General features: G+C 46.1%; 2 protein-coding genes and 1 pseudogene across 6 annotated transcripts in view; all 3 read right to left on the minus strand.

The window, feature by feature from the left end:
* Nucleotides 1-13,834, minus strand: part of LOC119787808 (matrilin-2-like) — a 48,793-nt gene extending 34,959 nt beyond the window's left edge. For all 5 annotated transcript variants that reach the window (XM_038291851.1, XM_038291850.1, XM_038291848.1 and 2 more), the window contains exon 1: nucleotides 13,661-13,834. The gene's annotated coding sequence lies outside the window, so the exon portion shown is untranslated. The remainder of the gene's footprint in view (nucleotides 1-13,660) is intronic.
* Nucleotides 156-3,562, minus strand: LOC119787807. Its single transcript, XM_038291846.1, has one exon. The coding sequence runs from the start codon at nucleotides 3,560-3,562 to the stop codon at nucleotides 278-280; it is 3,285 nt and encodes a 1,094-aa protein (XP_038147774.1). The 3' UTR covers nucleotides 156-277.
* LOC119787799 lies at nucleotides 3,705-8,335 on the minus strand (annotated as a pseudogene).
* Nucleotides 13,835-19,522: the final 5,688 nt, after the last annotated feature.

A 19,522-nucleotide genomic window follows, 5' to 3' on the forward strand; every position in this document is an offset into this window, starting at 1 on the left:
TCTCCAGTCATTTCATTTGTATTTTAATTAATCATTCAACAGTACGTTAGATTTTTGACACATTGAATCTCCATGTCAAAGCAGATTTGGTTAATGTAAAGTATATATACCTTTGTTAAAAGGTAGACACTTATTAATTTAGTATGTACGATGCAATACAGGATTGTAATACACCTAGTGGTGCAACCTGGACACATCTTCAGTGACTCTCCCGAGATCACTGGGTGTTTCGGGTCTTAGTCATACACCCTCACTCGGGCGACCCAGCCGGGGGTGATCAGTTCCCCGACTTGTGTCCAGGTAGCGCACTACGCCACGCCTCCCCCCTCCTCAACCAGAGCCACCGTGAAGCCTTTTCAGCTGCTTCCAAGATGTTCTTGGTTGCTCTTCGTCTCTGCAGACCGCAAATCCCTAGGAGTCCAAGGACACGGTGTAGAGATCTGCCTGCGAAGCCCCTGCAGCCCACTTCAATAGGCTCACAGCGGGCCTTCCAGCCATTCCTCCGGCACTCAGCCACAAGTTCTGTGTATTTAGCCCTCTTCCTCTCCTGGGCTTCCTCTATTCTGTCCTCCCAAGGAACAGTTAGTTCCAGCAGCACAACCTGCCTGGTGGAATTTGATGACAGCACCATGTCCGGGCGGAGTGTCGTGGCTGCGATGTAATCCGGGAATCTCAACTGCCTCCCCAGATCGACCAAGAGCTGCCAGTCCCTTGCTGTCGTGAGCAGGCCCCCTTGGGTCTTCTTGGAGGGTTGCAGTTTCTCCCCTGCTCGAACAAAGGCAATCATGCTCCTGCTTAGAGGTTGACTCTTGCTGGTGTTTATGCCAGTGAAGATGGTATCTGCTATTGCCCGCAGGACCTGGTCATGGCGCCAGCGGTATCTGCCATCTCCCAGGGCCTTTGGGCAGCAGCTTAGGATGTGCTCAAGAGACCCTTTCCTCTGGCAGAGCTGACACGCAGGTGATTCTATCAGGCCCCAGGTGAACAAGTTAGTGGGGCTTGGGAGGACATCATACACCGCTTGGACGAGGAACCTGAAATGATGTGGCTCCGCCCTCCATACATCAGTCCAGGTGATCTTACGGCTGGAAACATGCTCCCACTTGGTCCAGGCCCCCTGCTTGCTCATGCCCACCACCCTGCTGAAGCGAGCTTCTTCCACCTCTGCCCGAACCTCCTCTTGGATGAGTTTACGCCTGTCCTTCCCTGTCACTCTGTTGTAGCAGGGCTTCGGGTTGCTGCCCAGCCCTGCCCGCCCTGTGGCCACTGTACCCACCATGGTACTGTGACGCAGCCTCGCCTCGGCTCTTTCCACTGCGACCTTGGCACGCCACTTCCTTCCAGTGCGGACCTCTATCCCTGCTGAAGACACCTTCCCATCAGTGGAGTCTCTGTAGAGAAGGACTTCTCTAGCCCGGGCAACCTTGAACTCCTCTGACACGCTGCTCAATGGGAGCGTGAGCTTGGTCCCATGTCCAAACAGGGCAATACTGCTCAGACTGCGAGGCAAGCCCAGCCACCTGCGCAGGTACTGACTGATCTTCCTCTCAAAGCCCTCCACGGTCGTAAGTGGGATCTCATACATCAGCAAAGGCCAGAGGAGACGGGGCAGGATGTTGTGCTGATAGATCCAAGCCTTGAACTTCCCAGGAAGTCCAGACTTGTCAACAGCTAGGAGCCACTGGTTAAGGTTGGTGCTGGTTGCTTGCCGTGCAGCGGTGTCCTTCAGATCACCAGTGAAGAGCTTTCCAAGGCTCTTCACTGGTTTTTCAGACACAGATGGAATAGTGGTATTTCCCAGGATGAAGCGGAAGCGGTCCGTCACCTTCCCTTTCCGCACGACCAGGGATCTGGACTTCCCAGGCTTGAAACTCATCCTTGCCCAAGAGATGAGTCTATCCAGGCCTTGCAGCAACCATCTGCACCCAGGCACTGATGTAGTAGTTACCGTGAGGTCATCCATAAATGCTCGGATTGGTGGCTGCCGGGTACCAGATTTGGATAATGGACCTCGGCACTCTACTTCTGCTGACTTAACCAACATATTCATGGCGAGGGCAAACAGGGAGACAGAGATCGTGCAGCCAGTGATTATTCCTTTTTCCAGACGGTGCCAATCCGATGTTGATGCCCCTGAGGACACCCTGAGACTAAAATCTTCATAATAGTCCAGGATGAGGTGCCGCACCTTCTCTGGGACATGATATCTGCTCAGGGATAATTCCACCAACTTGTGCGGAATCGATCCATAAGCATTGGCGAGGTCCAGCCAAAGAACCGCCAAATCACCCCTGCTCTCTCTCGCCTCACGGATCAGCTGTGTCACTACACCAGTGTGCTCGATACACCCCGGGACTCCTGGCACACCCCCCTTTTGCACAGATGTATCGATGTAGGAGTTCTTCAGCAGAAATTCCATGAGACGGTTGGAAATTACTTTAAAGAAGGCCTTGCACTCCACACTGAGGAGGGATATTGATCTGAACTGCTCAATGTTCTTTGCGTTTTCCTCTTTGGGAATCCATACTCCCTCTGCATGCTTCCACATCTGGGGCACCTTCCCTCTTTTCCAGATAGCTCTGAAGATCTTCCACAGACGCTCCAGCAGGCGGGGGCAATGTTTGAAGACCTTGTATGGGACTCCACTGGGGCCTGGTGCTGATGCAGCTCTTGACGCTTTGAGTACCTCTTTGACCTCCTTAAAGGTGGGTGTTCTGGTGTCAAAAAGTGTACTGGGTTCAGATGGGCATATCAGGGCTTCACAGGGGCCAAGGTCTTGGTCTCTCATGCCGTCACTGTAAGTGCTCCTTAAGTGGCGGTTGATGTCTTCCTTCGGACATGAGAGCTGGCCACTGCATTTCTCTCCCAGCAGTTTCTTTGCAAATCCAAATGGGTTTGCGATAAAGGAGCTGCGCTTGCGGGCCCTCTCCTTGCCTCTCTTCCTGTGCCACTCAGCACGGCGGAGGGTGAGCAGCCTCTCCCTCACCACAATCCTTAGTTCTGCCAATGCCTTCTTCTCTTCGTCACTCGCCTTCCTGTACTGGTACCTTAGTGCCCTCAGCTCTTGTCTGAGTTGAGCGATCTTTTTCTCACGCCGGTTTGGAATTGCTACATTAGTTGTCTTGGTGGCACGATGTTCCTTGATGCCAAACCTGTCTGATGCAATGCTGATTATGAATGTGCTCATTGTCTTGAGCCTCTGGTCCACATCCCCCTTCGCTGTTACTTCTAGGGCTGAATCAACATCCTTATCAAACTGAAGCCACTCCGACTCCTTGTTGGCAGCGGGCCACAAAATCTGTCGATGTTCTGAGGCTCTGCTTTGGGGCGTCGCCGGTAGTGCATGGAGGCTCTGGGCACTGTGGGGTGACTCCGGGCCCGGATCCTCCTCCGTCTCACCAGATGCCGTACTGGGTACTGGCACTGTGCGTTGCTCCACGGGGTTCCTTAAGCAGCGCATCTTGGTCTGGTGAATCTTCAGACCTTTCAGATTTTTGCAGACCTTGCCACATTTGCAGACTGCACTCGTCGTCAACTGTCCGTTTGCAAAGGTCGTTACCATAGAATCCGTCCGTTTGGGGTGCTCATTCTCCCCCCCTCTCGGGCACCCCTGGGGGTATAACTCTTTAGGGTTCTTCGTAGCGTTGTTAGGGTGCTCCCTTGCGGGAGCTGCAGTTCGGGATGCTACCCCTACCTGTCCCAGTTGCCGTCTCTCCGAGCTGTCCTCTGTCTCTCCAGATGTCACCACACTTTCGGGGTTGTCATCCAGTCTTTCCTGAAAGTCAATGGCTCTGCCATGTTGGATTAGGATTGTAATACACCTAGTGGTGCAACCTGGACACATCTTCAGTGACTCTCCCGAGATCACTGGGTGTTTCGGGTCTTAGTCATACACCCTCACTCGGGCGACCCAGCCGGGGGTGATCAGTTCCCCGACTTGTGTCCAGGTAGCGCACTACGCCACGCCTCCCCCCTCCTCAACCAGAGCCACCGTGAAGCCTTTTCAGCTGCTTCCAAGATGTTCTTGGTTGCTCTTCGTCTCTGCAGACTGCAAATCCCTAGGAGTCCAAGGACACGGTGTAGAGATCTGCCTGCGAAGCCCCTGCAGCCCACTTCAATAGGCTCACAGCGGGCCTTCCAGCCATTCCTCCGGCACTCAGCCACAAGTTCTGTGTATTTAGCCCTCTTCCTCTCCTGGGCTTCCTCTATTCTGTCCTCCCAAGGAACAGTTAGTTCCAGCAGCACAACCTGCCTGGTGGAATTTGATGACAGCACCATGTCCGGGCGGAGTGTCGTGGCTGCGATGTAATCCGGGAATCTCAACTGCCTCCCCAGATCGACCAAGAGCTGCCAGTCCCTTGCTGTCGTGAGCAGGCCCCCTTGGGTCTTCTTGGAGGGTTGCAGTTTCTCCCCTGCTCGAACAAAGGCAATCATGCTCCTGCTTAGAGGTTGACTCTTGCTGGTGTTTATGCCAGTGAAGATGGTATCTGCTATTGCCCGCAGGACCTGGTCATGGCGCCAGCGGTATCTGCCATCTCCCAGGGCCTTTGGGCAGCAGCTTAGGATGTGCTCAAGAGACCCTTTCCTCTGGCAGAGCTGACACGCAGGTGATTCTATCAGGCCCCAGGTGAACAAGTTAGTGGGGCTTGGGAGGACATCATACACCGCTTGGACGAGGAACCTGAAATGATGTGGCTCCGCCCTCCATACATCAGTCCAGGTGATCTTACGGCTGGAAACATGCTCCCACTTGGTCCAGGCCCCCTGCTTGCTCATGCCCACCACCCTGCTGAAGCGAGCTTCTTCCACCTCTGCCCGAACCTCCTCTTGGATGAGTTTACGCCTGTCCTTCCCTGTCACTCTCAGGGCGGGCAGGGCTTCGGGTTGCTGCCCAGCCCTGCCCGCCCTGTGGCCACTGTACCCACCATGGTGCTGTGACGCAGCCTCGCCTCGGCTCTTTCCACTGCGACCTTGGCACGCCACTTCCTTCCAGTGCGGACCTCTATCCCTGCTGAAGACACCTTCCCATCAGTGGAGTCTCTGTAGAGAAGGACTTCTCTAGCCCGGGCAACCTTGAACTCCTCTGACACGCTGCTCAATGGGAGCGTGAGCTTGGTCCCATGTCCAAACAGGGCAATACTGCTCAGACTGCGAGGCAAGCCCAGCCACCTGCGCAGGTACTGACTGATCTTCCTCTCAAAGCCCTCCACGGTCGTAAGTGGGATCTCATACATCAGCAAAGGCCAGAGGAGACGGGGCAGGATGTTGTGCTGATAGATCCAAGCCTTGAACTTCCCAGGAAGTCCAGACTTGTCAACCGCTAGGAGCCACTGGTTAAGGTTGGTGCTGGTTGCTTGCCGTGCAGCGGTGTCCTTCAGATCACCAGTGAAGAGCTTTCCAAGGCTCTTCACTGGTTTTTCAGACACAGATGGAATAGTGGTATTTCCCAGGATGAAGCGGAAGCGGTCCGTCACCTTCCCTTTCCGCACGACCAGGGATCTGGACTTTCCAGGCTTGAAACTCATCCTTGCCCAAGAGATGAGTCTATCCAGGCCTTGCAGCAACCATCTGCACCCAGGCACTGATGTAGTGTCACTAAAAGTAGCACTCAGCCCCTCAGAGTAAGGCAGCTCCTCCAGCTTCCATCTGTATTCGTTCTGCTCTGCTTTCTCTCTGCACTCTGTCCTCAATCAGCCGACTTTCTCTGCCATAATAATCAGGACCCATTTCATGTGATTACTCTGGTGTGAAGTGGAACAGGCAGGATGGTTGGAAGCACATTTTATTTCATATCTCAGAATAACAGGGGTAAATAGATTCCACCTTTTTATTATTTTACAAATCTCTGAGGACCCCCGCTGCTTTTTATCCGTCACAGCTCAGCTTGGAAGCAAAAGCTTGAGGTTCGGACTGAAGGCTTCAGTGAGACTTCAAATGAAACTCTGATGTTTGCTGTCAAGAATGAGGTCATTGCATTGTTAAACCTTCACCTGTAATGGAGAAGGATTAAGAGATGAAAAAAGTGTAGAAAAATAAGATATCATTAAAGGGAAAGAGGAGAGGGTGTGTTCAGAAGGATGCTTGAAAGCAGGGAAGAATAAGGAGCAGATTAAAAGTGATAAAGATAAAATATATACAGAAAAAAGAACTCCTACATACTATTATGAACCTGCACTCCAGTGAGCAGAATTCTTACATTTTTGTCGTGGTGTATTTCTGTCTCTGACATCTTTTTCACTCCATCATATACAGTATTTATGTATTCCCCTCGCTCACTTCCTAAAATTAACTCACTTAAAGTTTTAAGAATATGCTTCTCTAGAGGGATAGATTGTACATACTGTGCAGGTATGATTACTGAATATGACCAAAGGTGGTTCCAGAAAGTTTTCACAGGGGTGGCCAAATTTTCCAAATAAATCCCTAAAGATGGAGCAGACTTTCATGAGGCCTTTGCTAATAGAGCTATGTGTATATTTATACATCAGTGCTACTTAAATTAATTTATGATTCTACATGATGTATATATCAAATGGGTTGAGTGGTTGATCTCTATCTTTAGTTACATACAAACTTTTCTTTTTGATAAAGCTTATAGTTAGATTGGCTCAGGTTATACTGAGCTATCACTATAGATATGCTGCTATAGGCGTAGACTTCTGGAGGACATAGGGACCCCTATTTCATCATTCTGCCTCTATTCTCCCACTCTGCAGAATCTGTTAGTTCAATATCTAACGCTCTGCGCTCTCTGCTGTTTCCCATAGTAGCTTTGCCTGGTCTGTTCCTGTCTGGCTGTGACTCCATCCTGGAGAGAAATATCAGCTGCGCTGCTGCCATCAACACCCTTGTTTATAGATGTTGGAGATTGGCCTGTTTTTCAGTTTAGTCTTGTTTCTCTGACCGTGACTGGCTGGATGTGCTCTCTTCATCCTCTGACATGGGAGCTGGCTGTGTGTTTTCTGGACGGGCCGCCTGTGGAGCTGATTTACAGCTGCCTTTTGTATCTCTGCTTCTGTCTCCTTGAACCCCAGTCGGCCTCAGCAGATGGTCGCTCACACTGGTTCTGCTGGAGGTTTCTTCCTTTTAAAAGGGAGTTTTTCCTCACCACTGTTGCTACAAGAATGCGTAGTGTGAGGGATTGTATTTGAGTCAATGAGTCGATGCAATCAACTGGTTTTCCTTAGATAGAAAACTTTGTATTAATTTGACTGTATGATCTGGTGAACTGTAAAGTGCCAGGAGATGACTTGTGTTGTGAATTGGTGCTATAGAAATAAACTGAATTTTGTTGAATACATAGTAGCATAGTTCAGTTGGGTTTCACTAGCTTAATCAAACATTTTTAACTGAAATATATTTGACTCGGAGTTGAATGATTTTTGTTAATAAATTATTATTGTGAATGGAATTTGTTGTGAATTAATTCCAGGTGTGCAGAGTTATCTGACCATGATTTGGGATTGAATCATTCTTTTATTTGTTGTCATAATACCAAGACAGTCTGAGTGTTTTTACAAAACAACATATGAGAGTCTGAAAGGCATTAAACAAAATAACATAAAGTAAAACACTCAAAAAGTGTAAACCTCCGCCAAGTGGCTAATTTCCCCCAACATATTGTGACTTCCACCTTAAGTTAATTTCTGTATTCACAAAACCTTTCCTGGATCTTTCCTGGAATTCCTGGATCCAGATGATTACCTGTATCATCACCAAAATGTAATGGATCGTTCCTGAAAGACTATTAAAAGTTTTTTTTAAATCAGTTAATCTTTTTTCACGTTATCCTGTACACAGAAATACAAACACACAAACTCTACTTAAAACACAACCTCCTTGGCAGAGGTAACAGCATTTAATTGCATAACACTGGTTTTTAGGGGAAGCAGTCTTAGGAAAACAATAAATATTGTAACCGAGCGTTTTGGGTCCGTATTACGTACTTTATAGGCAATAACGGGACAAGAGACGGGTCGGAGTTTTCGGCGGTAGCCCCGCTTCCGGTTTTATTTCTTCTTCTTCTCTCAACACATAACCACAAACTCACAAGCTCCCCCTGCCGTACACCCGGCGAACTTTCGCTCCCCGGCAACAGGGATGGACACCACTTTAACATACAGACATAGAACAGTCTGTTACACACGTCCCCCCCTCAACAAGAAACGTCCCCGTTTCACCTGAAAAGCACCTGAAATGTAACCCTTCCAAAGAGAGGTAACAAAATAACAAAACAAACAAAAAAAATTCAACCTTACCACACAGTTAGGTACACCATGTAATTACAAACATGAAAGGAACAGAGCAGAACAAAAGCCTTAAACAGACCGCTCATGTCTCTCAAGTAACCCCTCCCACCAAGTGGAACTTATGTCAACAAAAAAACAAAAAAAAAACAAAAACAAAAACTAGACTTCAAAACCTAAGAAAGTCCTGCAAATACGATGGAGGCCTCACCAATCGCCCCCTGCGAGACCGCCCAACCTGGGACTCAGGCAAGTCCCCACACAGTCCATTGTCCACCTCACCAGTCTGAGATTGATCTCCGTTCTGGGGAAGGGAAGCCTCGACCCCAAGAGGAGAATTCACAGCAGCTGGAGCCGGAACAGCCTGTGCAGGCAATGGCAGAGTGTACGGTTTCAGTCTGTCATGATGAACCACTTGGACTCGCTCCATTGGATCGAGGGCGTTGACGAGGCGATACGTGAGCGCAGACTCCCCACCAGAAACCAACACTTGCACGACCCGATATGGACCCTTCCAGTGCGGCGCCAGCTTCATACGGCTCTCCGTGGGGTTACTGATCCACACCAGCGCACCTACCACATAGGGGCGATGACAGCTACCCTGGTCATAGTACAGTTTCTGTCTTTCCTGAGCTTCAGCCGAGTTAAGCCTGGCAGCGCTGAATGCTGACCCCAGTCGCTCTGCAATGACGGAGGCATAATCCATCAAAGATCCAGTACCCCAGGAGTCGGGCGCATTAGCGGGCACTAGCACATCCGCTGGAACACGGGCCTCACGTCCATGCATGAGAAAAAATGGAGTAAACTGGGTGGTGGCATGCTTAGAGGTGTTGTATGCGAAAGCAACATGCTTCACATACGTGTCCCACTCACCGCCATGAGAAAGCAACAGCTTGGCCAGCTGATCGATCAAAGTCCGGTTGTGGCGCTCCACCATGCCATCCGATTTGGGATTATACGCAGTGGTACGGGTTTTCTTAATCCCCAGCAGCTGGCAGAGGATCTGGATCACTTCCGCCTCGAACTGACGGCCCTGATCACTATGCAGGATTTCGGGAACCCCATGCACCAATACATAATCCTCAAACAGGCAGCGTGCCACTGAAGGCGCTGTCTGGTTAGGCAACGCATATAGGGAAACAAACTTAGTAAAGTAGTCCTCTACCACTAAAATATACCTGTTCCCCCGGGATGTTATGGGCAGCTCCAAGATATCTGCGGCTACCCGCTGCAAAGGCCGGCATACTTGGGCCTCTCCCATAGGGGCCTTGGACCCTGGGACCGGCCTCCTGCGAGTCTGACAGGCCAAACATTGCTCACACCACTGCCTTATGTCCCTCAACATGAAGGGCCAGTAGCAGGACTTTCTGGCCTTTTCCCACACACGTTCTGCTGAGAAATGTGCAGCAGCTGGCCCCCCATGCAACTGTTGAAGGAGTTCCGGCACCAGGGATGCAGGGACAACAGTCTGAATCTGCTTCTGTCCGGTGTTGTCAGTGAACGCTGTGCGGCAGAGCAGCCCGTCAACCACAGACAGACGGTGAAACTCAGTCCACAGTTTCCTCAAGCTGGCAGAGGAATCCCGGGGCAGTTTACGAGGCCGTCGCACCCTGCCTTGCTCTAGCCATGTCAGAACAGTACTGATGTCAGAGTCCTCACGCTGCAGTGCCTGCAACTCAGCTCCCCCATCACCGAGGGTATAGACCAGAACTGACTCCGCTTCCACATTCCCAGCCGTAGAGTGGTCAGACGTCTCCACAGAAGCCACAGTAACAGGTCCAGTTGCAGGAACATTTGCCTGGACAGGGTCAGGGGACACAGGCCGGCGGGACAGAGCATCAGCATTCTGATGGCGTGCGCCATCCCGGTGCACCATGACCCAATCAAATGGATCCAGCTCCAGCACCCACCGGCTCCTACGTCCAGTTGGATCATTATCAATAGCCATGCGCCGCAGGCCCAGCAGAGGGCGATGGTCCGTGATGATGGAGAATGCAGACAACCCCACATAGTGTTTGAACTCACGCACAGCCCACACCACGGCCCATAACTCTCTATCGAAGGTGGACCATCTCCTTTGTGTGTGGGTGAGAGCCTGGCTGGCATAGGCTACCACCTTCTCACAGCCATCTTCATCCTGCGCCAGGACTGCTCCAACAGAGTCTTTAGATGCGTCGGTGTACACCTTGAAAGGAAGTGCAAAGTTGGGCAGCGTCACCACCGGAGAAGAGGTGAGAACTTGCTTGAGGTAGCTGAATGCAGCCTCACACTCAGCCGACCACTCAAAGGGGACGTTCTTTCCAGCCAGCCGATTCAAGGGTGCCGCATGTTGGGAGAAATTACGCACAAATCTCCGATAATAGGAGCATAGGCCCACGAAGGCCCTGACCTCCGACGGGGTGCGGGGAGTTGGCCACGTCCTCACCTTGTCTGTGTTCCGTGGGTCTGGTCGGAGACCATCTCTGGAGACTAGGTGGCCCAGGAAAACGACATGGTCCCTGGCAAAGCAGCATTTTTGCGGATTCAACCTCAGACCCGCCTTCTGGATCCTGGATAGGACTTTATCCAAATGAAGGAGATGATCAGTGAATGTACGGCTATAAATCAGTATATCATCCAAATACATCATACAAATGTGCCATGGCAGGCCCCTGAGAATGAGCTCCATCATGCGTTGGAAGGTGGCTGGCGAATTAGACAGTCCCATAGGCATGGCCCGCCACTGATACAGGCCCCGTCCGGTCGTGAAAGCCGTCTTCTCACGGTCCTCCTCAGCCACTTCCACCTGCCAGTAGCCATTTGAAAAGTCAAGTGTGCTGAACCAGACTGAACCAGCTAAAGCGTCCAGGCTATCATCCACTCGTGGGAGGGGGTGTGAGTCTTTGATCGTCACTGCATTTAGACGACGATAGTCAATACAGAACCTCCACTGCCCCCCTTTCTTTCTCACCAGCTCATCCTCACAGTTGCCGCCGCCCCTGGCTGTAGCTCCAACGGCCACCTCTAGCTGCCTTGCCCAGCTGAGGAAACTCTGGCTGCCATCCCCGGTGAAAGGAGGGGGGAGGTCAATCTTAACATCACTGCCCGGTGAGTATCTGCCAAGCCTGCTCGGGCTGGGTTTAAAAGGGTCCTCATCTGCCGACCACATGTCCTTTAAGTGCTGTTTTCTACCGCACCGCACGAGGTTAGCTAGCCGGCTATATCGGAGATGCTATGCTAACCGACTGACAATTAGCCGTCACGGGCTAAATACGCTACGAAAAAAACTTAGAAAAACAACGGGGGTTTAGTAGAGGAATCCCACCGCTGCCACCAATGTAACCGAGCGTTTTGGGTCCGTATTACGTACTTTATAGGCAATAACGGGACAAGAGACGGGTCGGAGTTTTCGGCGGTAGCCCCGCTTCCGGTTTTATTTCTTCTTCTTCTCTCAACACATAACCACAAACTCACAAGCTCCCCCTGCCGTACACCCGGCGAACTTTCGCTCCCCGGCAACAGGGATGGACACCACTTTAACATACAGACATAGAACAGTCTGTTACAATATTAGGCTTAATATGAGAATTCACTGAAAATAAAAATGTTTCATGTTATTAATGGTGCCATTAATAAAAGAAAATGCACTCAACTCACAAAAATATGAATGTCAATAATGTGAATAATTACATGTATCATTTATTTATTTAATGCATTAAATATACAATTAAATTATTTTATGCACAAGATGATAATTAAAACGGCAATAAAATGCTTGAGTATATATTTGAAATTATGCAAATAATAATAATAAGTAGTTATAGATGAATTCTTAGAAATGCTCTTTAGTTATTTCACTTTTTTTAGATGCCTATAGAGCTAAACAGAATGACATACTTGGGAAAGAGGGTTGGTACTGATGTTCCAAATAAACATGGTAAAGGAGATTACCATCAGGTGTCAGGTGTCCTGATCTGATCACAGTCACACATCTGGATCCAAAACTGTCAATTATAGCGATTAGACAGTTCTTAATGCAAAGACCTCCTAGGACACCATTGGGCAATAAAATCCTTCCCTACAAGGACCCTATGGTCCAAAAATGTAGTATCTCTTATCGCATATATTGATTTATCCTTTTTAATCACTATAAAACTTTTCACTCAGTCTCTTTCACCTGCAAGTCCACACAATTCCACACAATTCCTGTGCGCGAGGGTCCAGGCGTGTAGACCAGGCTTAGCTTCTTCCGAACCAGCAAGATTCTTTCTCAAGGATTATTCATAACATGTTACTGTTAACAAAACTGTCTGTCATTTTTTTATTTTGACTCTGACTACTTTCTAATATTGTAAGTAAGGGGAACACACTCTGTCCAGGCAGAACAGGGCTGATTACAAAGCGAAAAAGTCTGTATGATAAACTGTTCTCTCTTTGCAAAGATATAAAAATAAAGTGCCGACTGAGTGAAATCCATCAATCTCTGTCTAATTAACTGTGGTGAATAGTTGAATACTTTTTTCCCACTACAACCCTCAGATCAGCATGCAGGTTCATGTGTATTCATCCATTTGCATTGTATTGGATCAACAGACTCTATAAGAACAGGTTCCTGTGTTTTGCTTCACAGGTGCTTTAAGCTGATTTAAGAGAGCCTGAAAAGTAACACAGATGGTTTCCCTATCCAGCCCCCAGGAGAGTCATTCTTTACCTGTCATATTCAGACTGTAGCGCCTGCCACGATCAGGGCAGGAGCTGCAGATATAGTTACACGGAAACGTAGCGAAGCTTAATTTTTCGATTGAAAGGAAAATCTTCAGTCGGGGGCGACTAATGAGCATTTGTTTTTATGGCAGCTGGTGACACTGGTCTACATCACCACTGAGAAGCTGACCCATGAAACTGTAGTTGTTTTTTGTTTTTTACTGATCTGACAGCATCTGCTTATTCTGTTTATTTTTTAAATAAACTAAATTATTCAACATATTACTGAGGATAGTGCTTCTATCTAAGAATGCACATGGTCACTAAATGAGTCATTGAAATATCTTTCACTGGAGTATGCCAGAAGATGCTCCAAAGTCACCAAATCCCTCAAAGAAAGCCATCTTTCTTTGGTCAAATTCATTGAAGTTGTATTTATAATTATGCTTCTTGCTTAATAAAGAGAATCCAAAAGGGTATATTTACTATTAAATAAACAAAAGTAAAGTGGAACAACTTTTATGAGACCTGATCTCTGTTTTGCACATTTCCCTGTGATTAATGTTTCTCCCTGATGGAGGGAAAGAGAGCCAAGTTGTTTTCTGACTCAGATCTGCATAAAAACAGAACAGCTCACTGAAATGAGTGAATAATCCATTCCCTAGATTAGCCTTGTTTGGGAAAAAACAGAAGCTGTATGCTAAATTTGAAATCGGTGGAGGTTCACTTACCTTTTATAAGAACTGAACTGGTTTTAAGTTCCTTGAAAAAAAGTTCTTCAAACGTTGAATCCAAGGAAGAAATCCTCTGGAAGTACTGCTTCCTTCTTGTTGTCTCCTGCTGTAAATATTCCCATATCTCAGAACTCTCTCCTTCTGCTTTGCTCAGCCCCTTATTCCATCTGTTTCACCTCTCTGTTTACTACGGTGGCTGAGAAGTGCAAAACACATTTACAATTCAAAAACACATTAACAAATAAAAAACAAGATAACATTTGAAGAAACAAAATTATATTTTGTGAAACAAATGTATTTTTGAAAAAAAAGTTAAAATTTTTAAAAACAAATTTACATTTTAGCAAACAAATTTACATTAACAAATAAACAAAATAACATTTGAAGAAACAAAATTATATTTTATGAAACAAATGTATTTATGAAAAAAAAAAGTTTAAATTTTTAAAAACACATTTACAATTCAAAAACACATTAACAAATAAAAAACAAAATAACATTTGAAGAAACAAAATTATATTTTATGAAACAATTTATTTTTGAAAAAAAAAGTTTAAATTTTTAAAAACACATTTACATTTAAGGAAACAAATTCACATTTTAAATAAGTTAGATTTTAGGTGAGAGAAAGTTTCATTTTAGAGAAAAAAAATACATTATAGGGAAACAAATTTACATCTAAAAAAAATTGACCGTTCGGAAACACTTGTACAAGTGCAAAGACAAAACTGCAAGTGGCAAAACACATTTACATAGCCAAAACAAATTAACAAAAGACGGCTACACGGAAAGGGAATGTCCCAGTGGCCGGATGTGACGTCACGATTACCCTCACTTGTAGTACAAACAGATCAATCTGTAGTCCTCCTGCTTCACGTGAAAAGTCAGCGGCGATTTTAGATGGAAAGAATTGCACTGAAGCTGTTTTTAAGTTTACGCTAACCGAACAATGTTTTCAGCCAATTTACACCATTTTGTTCTTCGTGCGGACGGTCTCTGGAACTTTTACGGGACACGGACCAGGTGGCAGGACCAATCAGCAGGGCCGAGCTCAATTCGTGGAAGTGGCTGCGGCAGAGCCTGCCATCGGAGAGGCCGATGGTGGCCGCTGCCGGCAGAGCCTGCCATCGGAGAGGCCGATGTTGGCCGCTGCCGGCAGAGCCTGCCATCGGAGAGACCGATGGTGGCCGCTGCCGGCAGAGACTGCCATCGGAGAGGCCGATGGTGGCCGCTGCCGGCAGAGCTTGCCATCGGAGAAGCCGATGGTGGCTGCTGCCGGCCGAGGCCACTTATTCGCAGATAAAGTACTCCGTTCCATCAAGTAAATGTTACATTATAAAAGTTTTAATGCAGTTTATTAAGCACTAACATCACAATAAAAAGAAACCCATAAAGAATACATTTTAATACAGGTTATTAAGCGATAACATCACAATATATAGCCTATATATATATATATATATATAAAACAATCTAGTTAGAAGTACTATAAATAAGGCATTTGCCGAAAAACGGCAGGAAAAATACCCAAAAAATAATTAAATACCAAAGAAAAGTAATTAAAAAACTACATGACAAAATAATAGTGGCTCCGGCCAGTAATACGCCCGGCTCTGCTGCTTGGTCCTGCCACCTGGTCCGTGTCCCGTAAAAGTTCCAGAGACCGTCCGCACGAAGAACCAAATGGTGTAAATTGGCTAAAAACATTGTTCGGTTAGCGTAAACTTAAGAAAAACAGCTTCAGTGCAATTCTTTCCATCTAAAATCGCCGCTGACTTTTCACGTGAAGCAGGAGGACTACAGATTGGTCTGTTTGTACTACAAGTCAGGGTAATCGTGACGTCACATCCGGCCACTGGGACATTCCCTTTCCGTGTAGCCGTCTTTTGTGAATTTGTTTTTGGCTATGTAAATGTGTTTTGCCACTTGCAGTTTTGTCTTTGCACTTGTACAAGTGTTTCCGAACGGTCAATTTTTTTTTTGATGTAAATTTGTTTCCCTATAATGTATTTTTTTTCTCTAAAATGAAACTTTCTCTCACCTAAAATCTAACTTATTTAAAATGTGAATTTGTTTCCTTAAATGTAAACGTGTTTTTAAAAATGTAAACTTTTTTTTTCAAAAATAAATTGTTTCATAAAATATAATTTTGTTTCTTCAAATATTATTTTGTTTTTTATTTGTTAATGTGTTTTTGAATTGTAAATGTGTTTTTAAAAATTTAAACTTTTTTTTTCAAAAATACATTTGTTTCATAAAATATAATTTTGTTTCTTCAAATGTTATTTTGTTTATTTGTTAATGTAAATTTGTTTGCTAAAATGTAAATGTGTTTTTAAAAATTGTAACTTTTTTTTCAAAAATAAATTGTTTCATAAAATATAATTTTGTTTCTTCAAATGTTATTTTGTTTTTTATTTGTTAATGTGTTTTTGAATTGTAAATGTGTTTTGCACTTCTCAGCCACCGTAGTTTACACCCCCTCTCACTCCAGCTCTGGAGACACCCCTTGTTCTGCTCAGTCTTTTTTTATTTTAAGCAGTGTCCTTTCTGGCAATGTGGTAATAAGAATAATTGTCTTAATGCCGAAAAGAGCCCAACAGATTTTTCTTTCACAAGTGGAGCAGTATGTTGGGAGCTGGAGAAATCCCATCTTTCTCCAGCAGAGTCCGCCGTGGATCCTCTGAGGGAGCCTCCTGCACAGCTGCAGCTCGTCAAAGATCATCAGAGGATCCACTATATAAGCTGTCTTCAGACCTTTCCTCAATGCCGCAGTGTTGTTCCAGTTGGTCAGCGCTAAAGCCTAGATCCTCAGTGTATCTCCATGACTTTGAATCCAGTCTGGATTCTAACAACTGTCTCTGTTTTCCAGGAAACCCGTGCCTCCTCTGTGAGATCTCTGGAAGAGCTAACCTGCCGAGCCGACCCTCTGAGCCAAACCCTGAAGATTCACAGAGAACCACCAAGCAGCTCAGGACTAGAGCTGGGAAATCTAAGCCAAGGTCTGTTCAAGCTAAGACGTGAGACGCTGAAGCAGCAAACGGACTCTGCTGACAAACCCTTCTCCAGAACCAACAGTGACTCTCCCAAGGTTAACCTGAAGAACCCTCAAGGTACTATCAGTGAACCAGTGGAAATCAAACCCTGTCAGCAGTCACTAACTGTGCTGTCTCTCACGCAGACTCCGGTGAACCAGTTCCCAGGCCCGAACCAGAATCAGTACATTCTGTGTGTTTTGTGCTTTAATAAACTGTTGAACTTTTCATCCTTGTGTCCGTCAGTGGTGTTCTGCATAACTGGGTCTCCTTCAGTGAACCCATCATGACACAGTATGGCTATCACCATAGTGTTCTGCTCTATTTATGCAGATAAAAAGCTTTATTATAATTATATAGGGAGTTTTACAGATTATATGGACACTGCAATGTAAATAGAACAGGAAAGGGAAAAAAAGGAGAAAAGATTAAAGAAGGAGGAGATAAAAGCGAGATAACGATAAAACGTCTTCTGTCTGCATCATCACCTGCAAAGAGATGTAAAAGAACATCACAACCAACGGATATAGTATAAGTGGCACCTTGATACTATTGCTGAAGCATAAGTAGTATTATTTAATTTGACATGTATACACTGTTGTAGCTGAAGATAAGAATATAGGCTTTCTGTATAGAACTGACTCTCTAAGTACCTGGAACCAAGTACCTGTAGTTGTTTGTGAGAGTGGACTTAAAGCATATAAAGTTTATCCAAAGGAAAAATGCTCAACAGTGGTTGTCAAGAGCCGAAGACGCGAGCCTTGAGAGTACTGAGGAGAGCGTCGGGAGACTCAAAGCCCCAGACGCCCAAAGGGACCCCAAGAGCAAAGGCGCCCAGGAGGGGCCAACCCAGGAAATCCGACTCCACACCAAGGTAGGAGGAGAGACGGCCCAGAGGAAAACCCCCAGCCACCGCAATGCCGGAGCCCCCAGGAGCCGCGGGGACGAGTCCGCGGGCTACGCCGGCAGCCAGCCACCTCGAAGTGGATTCGGCCATGGGTCCCTGGAACCCATGGAATGGGCTCCGCACTTAGCAGAGACTTGAGATCCCAGGGACCCATGGCATTGGCGGCAGGCCCCGCAGAGCAGCTGGCAAGAATAAGCCTGTATCCGCCCGGCAGCATCCACTCCCAAACATCGAGCACCACCAGTGCACCGGTGAGCCCAGGCGCCAGCCAGTGGAGGGGGGGAATGGGCTCCGCACTTAGCAGGGACTTGAGATGTTCTTGGGAGAGAAAGCAGTTCAGACCCCAACCTTACAAAAAAAAAAAAAAACCCGGACTCACATTCACACATAGCACTCACATCCAATACTCCAATAATGTTGTAATATTAAGAGAATAAAGTCCTAAAGTTACGAGAAACAAGTTGTATTTGATAAAAAAAACTCTTACAAGAAGCACTTTCTTCACTAAAATGAGGAATGTCGATCATATGTGACATTCCTCATTTTAAAGTATAAAGTTTTCATTTTAAAAGCAAAGTATAACTTCATAAGTGAAGTTATACTTTGGCTCTGGTATGACAGATAAGGAAATCTTGTAGCACCAGCATCACATTGGGCAGGATGTCAAAGTGGATTCAGGTTGCTGATTGGTGGAGCTGGTCGGCCGTCATCTGCTGGTCGGAGCTCAAAGCTTTCTTTCTGAAATGGGTTGTTGTATGATGACTTAATTCTTATTATGTTATGATTTTATTCTCATAATATTACAACTTTATTCTCGTAATCTTACAGCTTTATTCTTGAAATAAAAAAAAATAAATAAATCTCTAGCCTGGTCCTAATAATCCGTCATAGTTTTAGGCTTCAACTGCTCACTATATTTGTGTAACTCGTTTTATTGTAGTTCTTTCTCAAAAGGCTGTAGTCTCGGTTATGACAAGCGTCATCCATGTGCATTTCTGTCCTATAATGACAGGAAGGCTGTCCGGCACCAGATCCGGAGTTCCTTTCCCATCCTGGAAAGTTTTCTTACTGTTGATCCCATGAAAGGTGAAAAAGGATAGGAGCTAAAAACTAAAACTAGAAAAAGCTGTTTCGGAGAAACATCAAAGTGGGAATGCTTTTGCTGAATGAAAAAAGCTGAAATGAACTGCAGAACATATAAAAATGTGATAGGAAGTCATTAGAAACTTCAAACTGCAGAAAACAATTAAATCATCTGAAGATTTTATAGGGTAGAAACATCTGGCAGTAAAATGGCAGAAACAAACTCAGTGTCATCGTTCGAGGATTGAAAATTTACAAACCTATGTGCAAGACTAACCATGAGAAGCAGAGGAAGGACAGAGAGAGAAGCTTATAGAAAGAGAGCTAATACCACTTAAGGAGCTGAATTTATAAAAAAAAAACTAACCTGCATGATACGAGCCGCTGTGGTGATGAAAGCACCGTTGGCAGGCTTAGGCTGCATGTTATGAGGTTAGCAGATGCTGTATCTCAGTGTAAATCTTAGAACCTGGTTAAGAAATATGCTCTGAGGTCTGTGGTCAACAGGCCTTGGTAGTGTCATTTGAAGAAATTGGTTGAATTTGGGTCATAGCTACAAGCCACACGGCACAATGAATGAGTGTGTGTAAGGAAGAGGCTTTTATTTTGTAGAGTCCCTTTAGTCTTATTTTGAAATTCTATCATGGATGTGTGTCAAGGGAAGGGTCATGCCCAGCAGTTATATAGAATCCATTTCTAAATATGAAATCACTGGTTTTCCATGTCATTGGGTGAATAGATGCGGTATTAGAGCGTAAATGGGAGACTTTTATTGTGAAATTCACTCCGGGGTATGTTTTGAAAAGGTCCCTAGAGTCTAATAGAAACAAACTG

The sequence above is a fragment of the Cyprinodon tularosa genome, unplaced genomic scaffold (genome assembly GCF_016077235.1).
Source record: "Cyprinodon tularosa strain WSP-4 unplaced genomic scaffold, ASM1607723v1 ctg301, whole genome shotgun sequence".
NCBI lineage: Eukaryota > Metazoa > Chordata > Actinopteri > Cyprinodontiformes > Cyprinodontidae > Cyprinodon > Cyprinodon tularosa.